Source organism: Oncorhynchus gorbuscha, linkage group LG13, assembly GCF_021184085.1.
Source record: "Oncorhynchus gorbuscha isolate QuinsamMale2020 ecotype Even-year linkage group LG13, OgorEven_v1.0, whole genome shotgun sequence".
NCBI lineage: Eukaryota > Metazoa > Chordata > Actinopteri > Salmoniformes > Salmonidae > Oncorhynchus > Oncorhynchus gorbuscha.
Genome location: NC_060185.1, coordinates 25,067,450 through 25,084,696, shown reverse-complemented (window position 1 = coordinate 25,084,696; position 17,247 = coordinate 25,067,450). Strand labels below are relative to the sequence as shown.

The window sequence follows — 17,247 nt, the reverse complement described above, 5'->3', positions numbered from 1 at the left end:
GGTTTTTTGATATTGTGACTATTGTAATCTTATCGGATTTAAGTTAAACAAGTGGGCTGAGATGGTGAAAACGGTCATTTCTTTTCAGTCTAATATTCCTCTTTGGATATAATATGTTTAGCCTCTTGCAATGATGTTAGGGGGCCCCCCTAGAGTTGTCTCCAAATCCATAATGGAGTCCAAAATGCAATATGGCTGCCGCAATACCATTGACCCCTCTATGGAAAGATGAGATTCTCACAAACTTGATGGTTTTCTTCAATTTGCTCTACGATCCCCACAAGTGTCTTGGGACTCGTCTGAAGTCTGTACAGACGATCTGGCAACTTTTGTCTGTAGTGTCCAGTTTGGGCTACACACTAAAACGAAAAGGTGAGCCTCTCATGAACACATACATGTCGCCCACAGGCCTGACAAGACCAGTCTGAAGGTCCCCGGTACCAGTTGAAAACATTAATGAAAGTATATATGGAGACTGTTGTTCCATGTAGTGAATCTCTTATTCAATGGGTTTGTAAGGGCTTAAAGGACAAAAACACATTTTCATCAAATAATGTTTTTATATTTTGCTTTGATACGTCAATTAAAATCATAAATCAAATAGCAAAATGATCCTTGGCATGACCTTCATAAAATAATTCCAAGTCACAAGTCTTTTTGAGACTCGGAGGCTCCCACAAATGGAAAGAGAACTCTGAACACCCTCTGCCTAGGTCTACAACTTGCTGTATACCACCTGTGGTATAACCTGTGCCTCCATTATTGGGCTCTTAAGTCTCCTCATGATTTAGAAGTAAGCTTTGATTTGTTGCGAAGCTTTGATTTATTGCTATTCCAATAAGGCTGCCAGAATCCAACATGACCTCCCTCTGGCTCACTGCATTTGTGATGTACATTGAGATGTGCTGGAACCTTGGACCCCAAAACATTTAATTTCGATGTCTGAGCCCACTTGTTTTCCTTTGAGCCAGTTAGAATAGCCACAACATCAAAAGACGTGCAACTGTATGTATGTCTTGTCAGGCAGGACCATACAGTGCTGAATGAGTGCCAATTTGACTTCTTGAGTTGTCTATTAATCAGCTACCAAACATTTTAGTTTACATTCATCATAAATATTTATAGTTGATATTTCCGTCTATTGTATCTCCCCAGCCAGGCATTATTCTGTATTTTTTTGTTTAGTTTTGGAGTAAAATATTTTTACACAACCATCCATTTCATAAATGGGAGACATTAGAGATGTGAAAAATATGGTTGTGTTTTGATCGACCTCTGGTAGGGGTATAATTTTTTGGGGGGGGGGTCCTGCCACTAGCCTAATCTGTCTAAATTGGCACTGGGTTCCTGAAACACGTCGTCAAAACAGCTGAAATGACTGACACAGGCAAATATTGAGGAGCTCAGGGGATACACGCGCAGGGAAAACCCTTTCGTTAACGTTAATTATTCCCTCTACACCTAAGAGCAAATTCAACTTAAGTGGGGGGCCTATCATTGTTACATAAACGCATCAGACCAATTATTGTTCGGTGCATAGTGTTCATGCAACAAGCTGTCTCCATGGCAAAGGAAATAAATAAGTTATGTGACCCTAGATAAAATACTTTGTTTTTCATCTTCATCACTGTTATTAGTGCCAAATAGAAAAGGTATAATTATATTTCTTTAGAGGCCTCTATTTAAATTCAAATGTGATTTTCTGCAGAATATAGGCCTAGGCTACTATCTTGACAAGGCGTTGTGCGAGGGTTATGTCTTTCTGAGACTCCAACGTGCATTGACAATCCTCTTATAGTGTGCCTTACCGAATATGGATTAGGTACGGGTGCAGCACCCGTTTTGCCTACAGGTCACTTTGAAAGGGCTTTGATTGAATTGGCGTGGTTGATCTTGGCCTGCTATAATTTATAATATATATTCATTAGACATTGAATATAAATAAGTTTTACATTGATGAAAATATCGCTTTATTTTGCATGCTTTTGTAGTCTACGTTTCTGCAACCTGTTGAGCATCAGGTAACCTTTGCTTGTCAAGAAGGATACTTTACACGGATACATAATGTTAGTCTGTTTGATTCTAATGAGCTAACATTATAAGGTGAGAAAAATGTTACTTGTGTGTGGTGGAGCAGACCTGTGTAAGGTGCGCTAGCCTCTTCAAGCGCCAACAACAGCATGTAAGGATCTCTCCAGGGTGCTGAAGTTGACAGACAACGGCGCTCCTGAGGCTCCTGCCTCTGCCTCACCGTATGGTAGAGACCAGAAAGATAATGAGGTGTTGTGGCTTCAACTGGGCAACGGTATGACATTTCACATGAGTGAAAATATAGAGAATGCTGGAATGGTGAGGTGAGGATTACTGCAGAAAAACAGGAGTGTTAAAAAAAAAACTATCCTCAGACGTCACAGCTTTCAAAAAGGCCCAAGAAAGCAGTGGTAAGTGCAACATATTATGATTAAAGCTATGCTATTCAAGAGTGTCTCTTTGAGATAACATGCTATCAAATAGAGTGATCTCACTCTCACATAGCCTACCCTGTGTTAACTTTATGCAGTTTATACAACTTTGAAGTAGCCTAATCCTTATTATAAATTATGTTCAAATGAATAGGCTAACCTAATCTTTTTTTGCAGATGTTTTTGGTTTGGTGTATAATGCTTTGATGTAGGATCAGATCACAGCTCACCAATACGGATACTCCAGCAGGATAATGCAACATATTCTTCTAAATGTTAGAGGTGTGCTATGGGACTTATCCAACTATCCCTATGGCCCCATCTTCAAGAGCAGACACAGCCTTACAACGCTGCCATTCTATAACTTTCTGCTATGGGTCCTGCTCGGGGTTTTGACGTTTCCATGCTGTGTCCAGTGTTTAATCTTCAAAGTTGGGGTCCTTGGGCCCTGGAACTGCGACCCGGTCTACTCCAAGGCCCTACCTGCGCTGGCCGCTAAACTGGCCGTGGGCAGAATAAACGAGGATTTCAGTTTAGATTTGGGAAGCAAATTGGACTTTGTGATCCTGCAAGAAGCATGTGAAACGTCTAAAGCGTTGACAACATTTGTGTACTACGAGAAGATGGTGGACGGTTTCGTCGGACCCACGAATCCAGGATACTGTGACGCAGCCTCACTTTTGGGCAAAAACTGGGATAAAGCTATCTTTTCCTGGGCATGTATTAACTATGAATTGGATCGAATCAAGAGCTACCCAACCTTCGCACGGACACTGCCGTCACCTACACGGGTGTTGTTCACCGTGTTGAAACATTTCAGCTGGGCCAACATCGGCATCGTGTCTTCCAATGAGGATATCTGGATAGACACCGCCGGTAAAGTGGCCAACTCCCTGCGGAGCCAGGGACTTCCCGTTGGCATAGTAGCTTCGGTGGGAATGAACGAGACGGAGATGGAAAGCACACTGAGCAGAATCCAGGCTGCTGGAGAGATCAAAGGCAAGTGTTTTTAAGAACATATTTACCTTCTATTTTGTTATATTCTGTTTTGTTTACTGAAAAGATACGAGTGAAATAAGTGCAGGCTATGCTATCAAGCCTCACAACACTGCTTTTTATTTGTATTTGATTTAACTAGGCAACAGAACATCTGAGCCTGATCAGTTTAAAGGGGTAATCCACAGTTGAAACAATAACAAATCACTGAGGGATGGGCCTGGAGAAATGTAACCACTCTCAAATTCATAGAAAGAGCAATGGATATAAGTACTAACCATCCATGATATCAACTTTATAGTTTTAACCATGTTTTGAGGCTATAAAGGGTTTGTTTACTTACTTTTAAAATCAGTGCTGTTTATTTACTTTTAAAATCAGTGGTGATTTTATCATGTAAATCTTGGTGGGGCAAACTTTTTTATGCATGCCAGCAAAGCCACTACACAACACTAAACAATACATTAATTGCATTATAACGGTGACCAAGGTGCCCAAAAACGGTTATGGCCTACATAAAGCTGTCCCACCAGCAGAGCTTTCCTTTCAGCACTAAGGAGTGAATCCTTACCAATGCTACACACGGCTATCAGTGGAGCCTTATTATTTACCTCCTTTTAAAAACCATAGCTGATATGGCTGACTTGCTTCAAAAAATGTGGTTACGACTGACTCCTTGTGGATTTGTGTAAGTCGATAAGAACCACATTCTCCTTCAATAATAACAAACTCCAAAATGAGTTTAGACTTTTGAACCATACACGAAAATGATTACATTTATGTTCAGTAAATTCATAATGTTTGTTCTTATATCATTAATACTTAACTCTAAGTATAAGCAAGTGCAAGCAACAAGCTGAGCTAGGCCTATTTGTTCAGCACTTTCAAGTTGGACACCAACAAAAATTCAGATGTTATTTCAGATGAATTCAACAAGATGTTGAGGCCTTAACTTTACTCTGCTTTAAGTCACCACACACACACACACACACACACACACACACACACACACACACACACACACACACACACACACACACACACACACACACACACACACACACACACACACACACACACACACACACACACACACACACACACACACACACACACACACACACACACACACACACACACACACACACACACACACACACACACACACACACACACACACACACACACACACACACACACACACACACACACACACACACACACCACCCCTCTCCCTCCAATCTAGTATTGAAAGGGGTATTCAGTGGACTGATTTGTGCAGCGTAGGAGAGGTGTGTGAGATGGGAGGGTTGTCACTGCTGAGGCGGCTGTGAAATCTCAGCTGTGGCATAAAGCCACTGTTTCCCCGTTCAGCAAGAGATTCCTCTCTCCATGCATACCTTTGGTTGTTTCGTTGTGTCTTTAGCAGTTGAGACCTAATTTACTGACCTTTATGCCTCATCTGATTATTGTTGAGTGTTTACTTTATTTATGGAATTAATTCATGTTGTTATTCCGTTACTCAGTGTGTGGTTTCCCATTGTGTGTTACTATCTTGAACCAGGTTGTATCACAGCATGTTGCGCAAACAAAACAACCATTGCAATATCAACTGGAATTACATGGGTCTGTTACTGTTTATAACAAATATTTGAACGGTGAGAATGTCACTGGCAAACATGGTTACAGACCCAACAACATTATATAGTATCTCCTCAAGAAAAGCACATGAGCTAATTATAATACATAAAGTAAGCTAAACAATTAAATCATTCCAACATTGCCTAAATTGATGAACAAGGTACTAGTGAGAGACCTATATAAGCAATAGGCCTATAACAATTGAGATGTACAAACTAGGGCATAAGGGAACGATGAGGGCATAAGAGGCAATCCATAATTTTGATTAAGACATTAATGAGTGAGCTAAGATGGACTAGTCAATATAACTTTGTTCAGCACTTTTGAAATGTACAGCGACAAAATTCAGAACATGGGCCGTTCTTACACTATTCTCTCTGTACACCAAGTCAGAACTGTAGGATAAATAGAGGGCGTATAAGCAGAAAAATGAAAGCTCTTACAGTATTCAATTACATTTCTCAAAAACAGATTACCGGCTACATGTGCACCACCAAGTAAGAACAGTAGGCTAAATTCTGAGGGGGAAAGGGATCAAAATAGGCACATGGGTTACTAACAGCTTACTACACAACAGACACTTAGTATTAGTGTAATACAGTTGTAACGGCGTTCGTCTGTTGAAGAAAGAGAGTAGGACCGAAATGCAGCGTGTAGGTTACTCATGACTTTAATGAACTGACTCGCGGTACATGAAATAACTGAATACAAAAACAACAGAACGTAACGTGAAACTAATACAGCCTATCTGGTGAACACTACACAGAGACAGGAACAAACACCCACAAAATACAAAGCGAAAGTCAGGCTGGTGCGTGGTGCTGGAACTGGTGGTACTGGATCGAGGACACGCACAGGAAGCCTGGTGCGGGGAGCTGCTACCGGAGGACTGGTGTGTAGAGGTGGCTCTGGATTGACTGGACCGTGCAGGCGTACTGGAGCTCTTGAGCACCGAGCCTGCCCAAGCTTACCTGGCTCGATGCCCACTCTAGCCCGACCAATAGGAAGGGCTGGTATGTGCCACACCGGGCTATGCTCCCGCACTGAAAACACCGTGCGCTTCATAGCATAACACGGTGCCTGCCCGGTCTCTCTAGCCCAACGGTGAGCACAGGGAGTTTGCGCAGGTCTCCTACCTGGCATAACTACTAGCCCCCCCCAATAATTTTTTTGGGGCTGCTTTTCAGGTTTCCTTGCCAACCGTGTTCCCTCGTATCGTCGGCTCCTATCTCCGGCTGCCTCTGCTCTCCTTAGTGCCTCCACCTGTTCCCATGGGAGGCGATCTCTTCCGGCCAATATCTCCTCCCAAGTGTAACAACCTTTACCATCCAACACGTCTTCCCATGTCCATTCTCCGAATAATTCATCCTCCCTTTGCTGCTCCAGCTGTCGCTGCCTGCTTATACCAGCGCCTCTCCATTTTATCCGGCGTATCTTTTTCTTTGACTCGATTCGCCTGTAGCCCTCTTCGCACTGCTGAAGCGAATCCCAGGCGGGCGCCTGCACTCTCTCTGGGTCGGCCACCCACCTGTCGATTTCTTCCCACGTCGTATACTCCATTCCTTTACCTTCCATAACGTCCTCCTTTAGCTCCTGCCAGTTATCTACGTCGTTGCCAGTTACACGCTGCTCGGTCCGTGAGAGGTGGGTGTTTCTGTAACGGCGTTCGTCTGTTGTAAGAAGAGAGTCGGACCGAAATGCAGCGTGTAGGTTACTCATGACTTTAATGAAAGATATGACGGTACATGAAATAACTGAAATACGAAAACAACAAGCGAAACGTGAAACTAATTACAGCCTATCTGGTGACTACAACACAGAGACAGGTACAAACACCCACAAAATACAAAGCAAACTCACGCTACCTAAATACGGTTCCCAATCAGAGACAACGACAAGCACCTGACTCTGATTGAGAATCGCCTCAGGCAGCCAAGCCTAACAACACCCCTAATCAGCCGCGATCCCAAATAATACAACATATAAACCCATGTCACACCCTGGCCTACCCAAACATATAACAAAAACACAAAATACAATGACCAAGGCGTGACAGTAATGTTGCTCAGTGGGCTGTTCAATGTTTCGGATATTTTTTTAATAACCCAACCATGATCTGTACTTCTCCACAACGTTGTCCCTGACCTGTTTTGAGAGCTCCTTGGTCTTCATATTGCCACGTGCTTGTGGTGCCTCTTGCTTAGTGGTGTTGCAATCTCTTGGGCCTTTCAGAACATATACTGAGATCATTTGACACTTAGATTGCACACGGGTGGACTTTATTTAACTGATTATGTGACTTCTGAAGGTCATTTATTGTACTAGATCTTATTTAGGGGCATCATACACGCACCACTTTTCCATTTTTTTTTTATTCTTTGAAGCAAGTTAATTTTCTCAATTCACTTCACCAATTTGGACTATTTTGTGTATGTCCATTACATGAAACCCAAATAAAAATACATTTACATTACAGGTTGTAATGCTACAAAATAGGAAAAATGCCAAGGGGGATGAATACTTTTGCAAGGCACTGTACATGTGCCTAAAGTTATGTAGGAACTGCAGATTGCCCCTTTAAGATGGCGATCCCTCACTGTCTCTGTCCTGTGTGTTCCAGTGATCATCATGTGCATGCACTCTGCTCTGATTGGTGGGGAGCAGCAGACAGCCTTCCTGCTGAAGGCCAATGAGATGGGTCTGACGAAGGGCCGCTACGTTTTTGTCCCCTACGACACCCTGCTCTACAGCCTGCCCTACGCCAACACGTCCTACTTCCCCCTGCAAAACAACACCAAGCTGCGGCAGGCCTACGACGCCGTGCTCACCATCACTGTGTCCTCAGATCTGATGTCATTCAACGAGGCATTCAACATGGCCAAGAGGTTTGAGGAACTCACCATATCACTGGTCCCACAGCAGGTCAGGAGCGTGTTTCTTGATATTTTCAATTGTGGGATGTGAGTGGATTCCATCTGAATTTCAATTGATTGTTATGTTTTTACATTGTTATTACAATAGTATTATAAACATGCCATTGATTGTATTTATTGAACATTGTTTATGTAGAGAAACACCATAGTCTTCAGGCCATTTGATATATAACGTTTTGGGGGGTGAGTTTTAGATCAGTGTATCACTCTTAGTTTGAGAAAAGCTAATAATTTTCACCAAATAAACCATTTATCAATGGCCTTCCATTCCAGGTGAACCCATTGTTTGGAACCATCTACAATGGTATTTACCTCCTTGCCAAAGCCATGCACAATGCCAGGAGAGCTGGCCAGTGGCTCTCCGGAACCAACCTAGCTTATTTCACCAGGAACATGACATTCTCTGGCTTCAACCAGAAGATCCAGATAGACACTGAAGGGGAGAGCCAGACCAACTATGTCATCCTGGACTCCGACGGATGGGACGGTCAGCTGTACCGCTCCTATCTGGTGGACCTGAGCGCTGACATGGTCCGCTTTGCAGGCAAATCCATTCATTTCCCTGGGGGTTCCCCTCCCCCCTCAGACTCCAGCTGTTGGTTTGAACCAAACATAATCTGCACTGGAGGTAGAGAACCTGTTTGCCTGTTAGTTTGTGTCTTTCCTTCTTCCATCACACAACCAAACTATGTATTTAGTATCCATGTCTTACCTGTGTCTCAGGTGTGGAGATAACCTACGTCATAGTGGTGGTTGTGATCATCTTCATTCTGATCGTGGGAGGACTTGGTCTAAGTCTGTTCGTAAGGTAACTCTTCTCACTGTCCTGTTCATGTTTCTTACTGTATTTGTATGCTGTTTAGCAGAGGTGTGGACTCGAGTCACATGACTTGGACTCGAGTCAGACTCAAGTCACAAATATGATAACTTGCAACTTGACTTTGACTTTAACACCAATGACTTGTGACTTAACTTGGACTTGGGCCTTTTGACTCGACCTGATTTTTTTCCCGCCCAGATATGAAAAATTATGCTATTAAAAAAAGTGTGCAGCGCATAAACTCTTCATTTAACAGATTACAGTTTGAATCGGACAGCAGCCAATCAAATTTGTCATGCAGGTGAAAGAGGACCCAAAAGCGACTTGGCGAAAACAGAGTCTTTAATCCAGTAAAGTAAATACAAACAAAAAACACAACTTTCACTCGAAATGACGAGGACAAACTGGAGACTCGATCTTGAACAGCAGGTGAACAGCAGGTTGCCTCGGGAAGGCACTTGAACCAGACAGACTCAGACACCTGCTCACCACGCAGCATCTGAGGAAAACACGACACGACAGGGCGATACACAAACACAGCACGGTGAATTCTAGACAAGGAACCGACAGGACAGGAACGGAACACAAAGGAAGACATAGGGACTCTAATCAGGGGAAAGGATCGGGAACAGGTGTGGGAAGACTAAATGATTGATTAGGGGAATAGGAACAGCTGGGAGCAGGAACGGAACGATAGAGAGAAGAGAGAGCGAGAGAGTGAGAGAGGGAGGGGGAGAGAGAGGGATAGAAAGAGGGAAAGAACCTAATAAGACCAGCAGAGGGAAACGAATAGAATGGGAAGCACAGGGACAAGACAAGATAATAAATGACAAAACATGACAGTACCCCCCACTCACCGAGCGCCTCCTGGCGCACTCGAGGAGGAATCCTGGCGGCAACGGAGGAAATCATCAATGAGTGAACGGTCCAGCACGTCCCGAGACGGAACCCAACTCCTCTCCTCAGGACCGTAACCCTCCCAATCCACTAAGTATTGGTGACCCCGTCCCCGAGAACGCATGTCCATGATCTTATGTACCTTGTAAATAGGTGCGCTCTCGACAAGGACGGGAGGGGGGAGGGAAGACGAACGGGGGTGCGAAGAAAGGGCTTAACACAGGAGACATGGAAGACAGGATGGACGCGACGAAGATGTCGCGGAAGAAGCAGTCGCACAGCGACAGGATTGACGACCTGGGAGACACGGAACGGACCAATGAACCGCGGAGTCAACTTACGAGAAGCTGTCGTAAGAGGAAGGTTGCGAGTGGAAAGCCACACTCTCTGGCCGCAACAATACCTTGGACTCTTAATCCTGCGTTTATTGGCGGCTCTCACAGTCTGTGCCCTGTAACGGCAAAGTGCAGACCTCACCCTCCTCCAGGTGCGCTCACAACGTTGGACAAACGCTTGAGCGGAGGGAACGCTGGACTCGGCAAGCTGGGATGAGAACAGAGGAGGCTGGTAACCCAGACTACTCTGAAACGGAGATAACCCGGTAGCAGACGAAGGAAGCGAATTGTGAGCGTATTCTGCCCAGGGGAGCTGTTCTGCCCAAGACGCAGGGTTTCTGAAAGAAAGGCTGCGTAGTATGCGACCAATCGTCTGATTGGCCCTCTCTGCTTGACCGTTAGACTGGGGATGAAACCCGGAAGAGAGACTGACGGACGCACCAATCAAACGACAGAACTCCCTCCAAAACTGTGACGTGAATTGCGGGCCTCTGTCTGAAACGGCGTCTAACGGGAGGCCATGAATTCTGAATACATTCTCGATAATGATTTGTGCCGTCTCCTTAGCGGAAGGAAGTTTAGCGAGGGGAATGAAATGTGCCGCCTTAGAGAACCTATCGACAACCGTAAGAATCACAGTCTTCCCCGCAGACAAAGGCAGACCGGTAATGAAGTCTAGCGCGATGTGAGACCATGGTCGAGAAGGAATGGGGAGCGGTCTGAGACGACCGGCAGGAGGAGAGTTACCCGACTTAGTCTGCGCGCAGTCCGAACAAGCAGCCACGAAACGGCGCGTGTCACGCTCCTGAGTCGGCCACCAAAAGCGCTGGCGAATAGACGCAAGAGTGCCTCGAACACTTGGCAGAGTGAGCCCACTGAAGAACAGCCAGACGAGTGGAAACAGGAACGAAAAGGAGGTTACTAGGACAAGCGCGCGGCGACGCAGTGTGCGTGAGTGCTTGCTTAACCTGTCTTTCAATTCCCCAGACTGTTAACCCGACAACACGCCCATAAGGAAGAATCCCCTCGGGATCAGTAGAAGCCACAGAAGAACTAAACAGACGGGATAAGGCATCAGGCTTGGTGTTCTTGCTACCCGGACGGTAAGAAATCACAAACTCGAAACGAGCGAAAAACAACGCCCAACGAGCTTGACGGGCATTAAGTCGTTTGGCAGAACGGATGTACTCAAGGTTCTTATGGTCTGTCCAAACGACAAAAGGAACGGTCGCCCCTCCAACCACTGTCGCCATTCGCCTAGGGCTAAGCAGATGGCGAGCAGTTCACGGTTACCCACATCATAGTTGCGCTCAGATGGCGACAGGCGATGAGAAAAATAAGCGCAAGGATGAACCTTATCGTCAGACTGGAAGCGCTGGGATAGAATGGCTCCCACGCCTACCTCTGAAGCGTCAACCTCGACAATGAATTGTCTAGTGACGTCAGGAGTAACGAGGATAGGAGCGGACGTAAAACGTTCTTTTAGAAGATCAAAAGCTCCCTGGGCGGAACCGGACCACTTAAAACACGTCTTGACAGAAGTAAGAGCTGTGAGAGGGGCAGCAACTTGACCGAAATTACGAATGAAACGCCGATAGAAATTAGCGAAACCTAAAAAGCGCTGCAACTCGACACGTGACCTTGGAACGGGCCGATCACTGACAGCTTGGACCTTAGCGGAATCCATCTGAATGCCTTCAGCGGAAATAACGGAACCGAGAAAAGTAACGGAGGAGACATGAAAAGAGCACTTCTCAGACTTTACGTAGAGACAATTCTCTAAAAGGCGCTGTAGAACACGTCGAACGTGCTGAACATGAATCTCGAGTGACGGAGAAACTTCATGGCCTGCCTCCCAAATCAGGATATCGTCAAGATAGACAAAAACAAAGATGTTCAGCATGTCTCTCAGAACATCATTAACTAATGCCTGAAAAACAGCTGGCGCATTGGCGAGACCAAACGGCAGAACCCGGTACTCAAAATGCCCTAACGGAGTGTTAAACGCCGTTTTCCACTCGTCCCCCCTCTCTGATGCGCACGAGATGGTAAGCGATTTACGAAGGTCCAACTTAGTAAAGCACCTGGCTCCCTGCAGAATCTCGAAGGCTGATGACATAAGGGGAAGCGGATAACGATTCTTAACCGTTATGTCATTCAGCCTCGATAATCCCACGCAGGGGCGCAGAGTACCGTCCTTCTTCTTAACAAAAAGAACCCCGCCCGGCCGGAGAGGAAGAAGGCACTATGGTACCTGGCGTCAAGAGACACAGACAAATAATCCTCGAGAGCCTTACGTTCGGGAGCCGACAGAGAGTATAGTCTACCCCGAGGAGGAGTGGTCCCCGGAAGGAGATCAATACTACAATCATACGACCGGTGAGGAGGAAGGGAGTTGGCTCGGGACCGACTGAAGACCGTGCGCAGATCATGATATTCCTCCGGCACTCCTGTCAAATCGCCAGGTTCCTCCTGAGAAGTAGGGACAGAAGAAACGGGAGGGATGGCAGACATTAAACACTTCACATGACAAGAAACGTTCCAGGATAGGATAGAATTACTAGACCAATTAATAGAAGGATTATGACATACTAGCCAGGGATGACCCAAAACAACAGGTGTAAACGGTGAACGGAAAATCAAAAAAGAAATAGTCTCACTGTGGTTACCAGATACTGTGAGGGTTAAAGGTAGTGTCTCAAATCTGATACTGGGAAGATGACCACCATCCAAGGCGAACATGGGCGTAGGCTTCTCCAACTCTCTGAAAGGAATGTCATGTTTCCGAACCCATGCTTCGTCCATGAAACAACCCTCAGCCCCAGAGTCCATCAAGGCACTACATGTAGCACCCGAACCGGTCCAGCGCAGATGGACCGACAAAGTAGTACAGGATCTTGATGGAGAGACTTGAGTAGTTGCGCTCACCTGTAGCCCTCCGCTTACAGATGAGCTCTGGCTTTTACTGGACATGAATTAACAAAATGTCCAGCAACTCCGCAATAGAGGCACAGGCGGTTGGTGATCCTCCGTTCCCTCTCCTTAGTCGAGATGCGAATCCCTCCCAGCTGCATGGGCTCAGACTCTGAGCCAGAGGAGGGAGATGGTTGCGATGCGGAGCAGGAAAACACCGTTGATGCGAGCTCTCTTCCACGAGCCCGGTGACGAAGATCTACCCGTCGTTCTATGCGGATGGCGAGAGCAATCAAAGAGTCCACATCTGAAGGAACCTCCCGGGAGAGAATCTCATCCTTAACCACTGCGTGGAGTCCCTCCAGAAAACGAGCGAGCAGCGCCGGCTCGTTCCACTCACTAGAGGCAGCAAGAGTGCGAAACTCAATAGAATAATCCGTTATGGACCGTTCACCTTGGCATAAGGAAGCCAGGGCCCTAGAAGCCTCCCTACCAAAAACTGAACGGTCAAAAACCCGAATCATCTCCTCTTTAAAGTTCTGGAACTTGTTAGAGCAATCAGCCCTTGCCTCCCAGATAGCTGTGCCCCATTCTCGAGCCCGGCCAGTAAGGAGTGAAATGACGTAAGCAACCCGAGCTCTCTCTCTAGAGTATGTGTTGGGTTGGAGAGAGAACACAATCTCACACTGCGTGAGAAAGGAGCGGCACTCAGTGGGCTGCCCGGAGTAGCAAGGTGGGTTATTAACCCTAGGTTCTGGAGGCTCGGCAGGCCAGGAAGTAACAGGTGGCACGAGACGTAGACTCTGGAACTGTCCAGAGAGGTCGGAAACCTGAGCGGCCAGGTTCTCCACGGCATGGCGAGCAGCAGACAATTCCTGTTCGTGTCTGCCGAGCATGGCTCCTTGGATCTCGACGGCAGTGTAACGAGCGTCTGAAGTCGCTGGGTCCATTCCTTGGTCGGTTCCTTCTGTCATGCAGGTGAAAGAGGACCCAAAAGCGACTTGGCGAAAACAGAGTCTTTAATCCAGTAAAGTAAATACAAACAAAAAACACAACTTTCACTCGAAATGACGAGGACAAACTGGAGACTCGATCTTGAACAGCAGGTGAACAGCAGGTTGCCTCGGGAAGGCACTTGAACCAGACAGACTCAGACACCTGCTCACCACGCAGCATCTGAGGAAAACACGACACGACAGGGCGATACACAAACACAGCACGGTGAATTCTAGACAAGGAACCGACAGGACAGGAACGGAACACAAAGGAAGAAATAGGGACTCTAATCAGGGGAAAGGATCGGGAACAGGTGTGGGAAGACTAAATGATTGATTAGGGGAATAGGAACAGCTGGGAGCAGGAACGGAACGATAGAGAGAAGAGAGAGCGAGAGAGTGAGAGAGGGAGGGGGAGAGAGAGGGATAGAAAGAGGGAAAGAACCTAATAAGACCAGCAGAGGGAAACGAATAGAATGGGAAGCACAGGGACAAGACAAGATAATAAATGACAAAACATGACAAAATTGTGCCAGCTGAGAGAAAGTTGCGCGTGGCAGTGCAGAGGAACGGCGGCGGGTGAATTCAGACGGAGCCCTTGGAAAGATTGATACCCCAAATTGTTATTTTGGGATATAAAGTCGCTCTGGATAAGAGCGTCTGCTAAATGACTTAAATGTAAATGTAAATGTAAGAAGACGCTGTATCGATAAAAAACGGATTGAAACTTGCAAAACATACGGGAAGAAAATGACAGACGGAGACGCAACAACTTCCAACTTTCTTCGACATTTGAAGCTGCACAAAAAATGGGAAGTGAGACTAATATAGCAGACAGCTATATAATTTATATATTTGCTAGTGTAGCATGTAGGCTAACATAATGTTAAATCAATGAGCCTCCACACAGTCAGTCAGTGCGGGAACGTGAACACCCAAGATTGAGCTACAACTGGCTCGGCAAACTCAAAGTTTAGGACTTGAGACTTGACTTGAGACTTGTCGGTCTTGACTTGGGACTAGAGTGCTAAGACTTGCAACTTACTTGTGACTTGTAAAACAATGACTTGGTCCCACCTCTGCTGTTTAGATACATAGAGACTAAAAACCTAGACAGAGATAGTTGCTATTGCTTTGCTGTTACCATGGCTGACATGCTCTCTGATTGGCTGGTAGGAGGAGAATCCAGCAGATCCAGTTGGTGAAGGGGCCCAATCGGATCCTACTGACTCTAGAGGACCTCACGTTCATCAACCCTCAACTTAGCAAGAGGGTAAATATACTTTCCCATGTGATTCTCTACAACATTACCTCTTTCTGATATACTATATGTTCAGTCATCTATTTTATGCCTCATAGAAAATCACTCTAGAGGACCTGAGTGAATCTAAAAGTGCAATAGACAACGGTATGCATTCAGGAGACCCGCACCACTCTGTGAACAGCATCACTACTGCAACACATGACACCACAAATGTAGCTGTCTATGAGGTAGGTTGACGACGTTGACCGTTGAACCACAAGTCGACTTTTCATCCCTATCCTAAAATATTTCAATGTGACTTGTAGAGAATAGAGCCAGAATAAAAACACATTTTCTTTCATGGCTTCAAAGGGCGACTGGGTGTGGCTGAAAAAGTTTGAAGAAGGCCATTTCAAGGAAGTCAAGCAGAGCACCACCAAGATCTTTACAAAGGTAAAACCCAAACATAATAACAGTAAGTTCAAGCACAAGTACAGTGAATTGCTCGCGAGCTCTACTCAACAGTGCAGTAATCAATATCTAAAATAGTATAAAAATCAAAAATCTACATATACTGTGTATAAAAAATAAAGAAAACATGAGAAATAAGAGATTACGTTATATACAGGGTCAGTGCCAATACCATATTTACAATGTATAGAGTCATGTCTGGGATGTGAGTTTGTTTTTGTTAACTTTGGGGTCTTCATTTTGTGTGAATGTGTCCAGATGAAGGATCTGCGAAATGAGAACATCAATCCGTTCCTGGGGTTCTTCACAGACTGTGACATGTTTGCCGTGGTAACGGAGCATTGTTCCCGTGGCAGCCTGCAGGACCTCCTGAGGAACGACGACGTCAAGCTGGAATGGATGTTCAAGTCTTCTTTGTTGCTGGACCTAATCAAGGTATGACATGTTTGACACATCATGTTGCAAAACTAGTTCCACAAGTCTAATTTGTCCCAATAAGATAAAAAAAATATCTTCTAAAAACTGTATCGGCCAGCAGATCAAAAGTTTAAAATGTTTTTCTGGTACTTTGTCATAAGTAACACCAATGGTTTTACCAGTTCTGATCTTATTGGCCTCTCAGGGTATGAAGTATCTGCACCATCGAGAGTTCCCTCACGGTCGGCTGAAGTCACGGAACTGTGTGGTGGACGGTCGCTTCGTCCTCAAGATCACAGACTACGGCTTTAACGAGCTGCTGGAATCCCAGAAATCCCCCAAAAATCTAGTTCCACCTGAAGGTAACGTCTATGCCTAGATCTGCACTTTTTATTTTATTTTTAAATGTTCACTCTTCCATATCACGTTAAAGGAGCGGTGTGGTCAACAACACCTTTTTTTGTCAATGCCTTGTTAGAGTTGTTTGAAAATAGTTGATAGTTACATTTCAGATTGTTTTGCATGGGTGGGGTTTTGGACCGCTTGGTGACATCATAATAAAGAGAGTTTGCCCTCCTCTCTGCCAATAGCAGTTTGTTTGCAGGTTACACATCCCTCCCACTAGGCTCCTCCAGTTAGGCCCCTCTCTCAGACCACTCCATGACAGTCCTAGCAAAATTATTGCTTAGAAATAGCATTTAACTAAGAAGCTATTTTTGTTTGTTTTTGAGTATTTTAATTGAAAACAATCACAGTAAGGTACTTAATTGTTACCCAGAAATGATTTGATATCAAGATAAAAATGGCTGCATTGGACCTTTAAAGATGGACTTGTCACACATTCATTTGTATTTATAGTTTGTGAGTATAATCTATGTAATTTAGATTCTATATGCTTCCCAGGTGCTGCATTTAACTACCTTGCCAATATCGTGACCCTGTGTCTCTATCTCAGATCAGTTTTGGACAGCTCCAGAGTTCCTCCGAGACGTGGAGAACTCTCGGAAGGGGACCTATAAAGGAGATGTGTATAGTTTTGCCATTATACTCCAAGAGGTGGTTGTCCGAGGACTTCCATATTGCATGCTGGGTCTGACTCCTGCGGGTAGGTCTGGGGGATACAA

General features: G+C 45.2%; 1 protein-coding gene across 1 annotated transcript in view; it reads left to right on the top strand.

The window, feature by feature from the left end:
• Positions 1 to 1,821: 1,821 nt before the first annotated feature.
• LOC123992613 (retinal guanylyl cyclase 2-like) overlaps positions 1,822 to 17,247 on the top strand; it is a 36,039-nt gene continuing 20,613 nt past the window's right edge. The window contains exons 1-11 of the mRNA XM_046293894.1: positions 1,822 to 2,441; positions 2,640 to 3,461; positions 7,720 to 8,021; positions 8,306 to 8,660; positions 8,756 to 8,840; positions 15,169 to 15,265; positions 15,352 to 15,483; positions 15,608 to 15,688; positions 15,965 to 16,141; positions 16,329 to 16,485; positions 17,079 to 17,228. Coding sequence (XP_046149850.1) covers positions 2,717 to 3,461; positions 7,720 to 8,021; positions 8,306 to 8,660; positions 8,756 to 8,840; positions 15,169 to 15,265; positions 15,352 to 15,483; positions 15,608 to 15,688; positions 15,965 to 16,141; positions 16,329 to 16,485; positions 17,079 to 17,228 — 2,281 coding nt within the window. The 5' untranslated portion in view covers positions 1,822 to 2,441; positions 2,640 to 2,716. The remainder of the gene's footprint in view (positions 2,442 to 2,639; positions 3,462 to 7,719; positions 8,022 to 8,305; positions 8,661 to 8,755; positions 8,841 to 15,168; positions 15,266 to 15,351; positions 15,484 to 15,607; positions 15,689 to 15,964; positions 16,142 to 16,328; positions 16,486 to 17,078; positions 17,229 to 17,247) is intronic.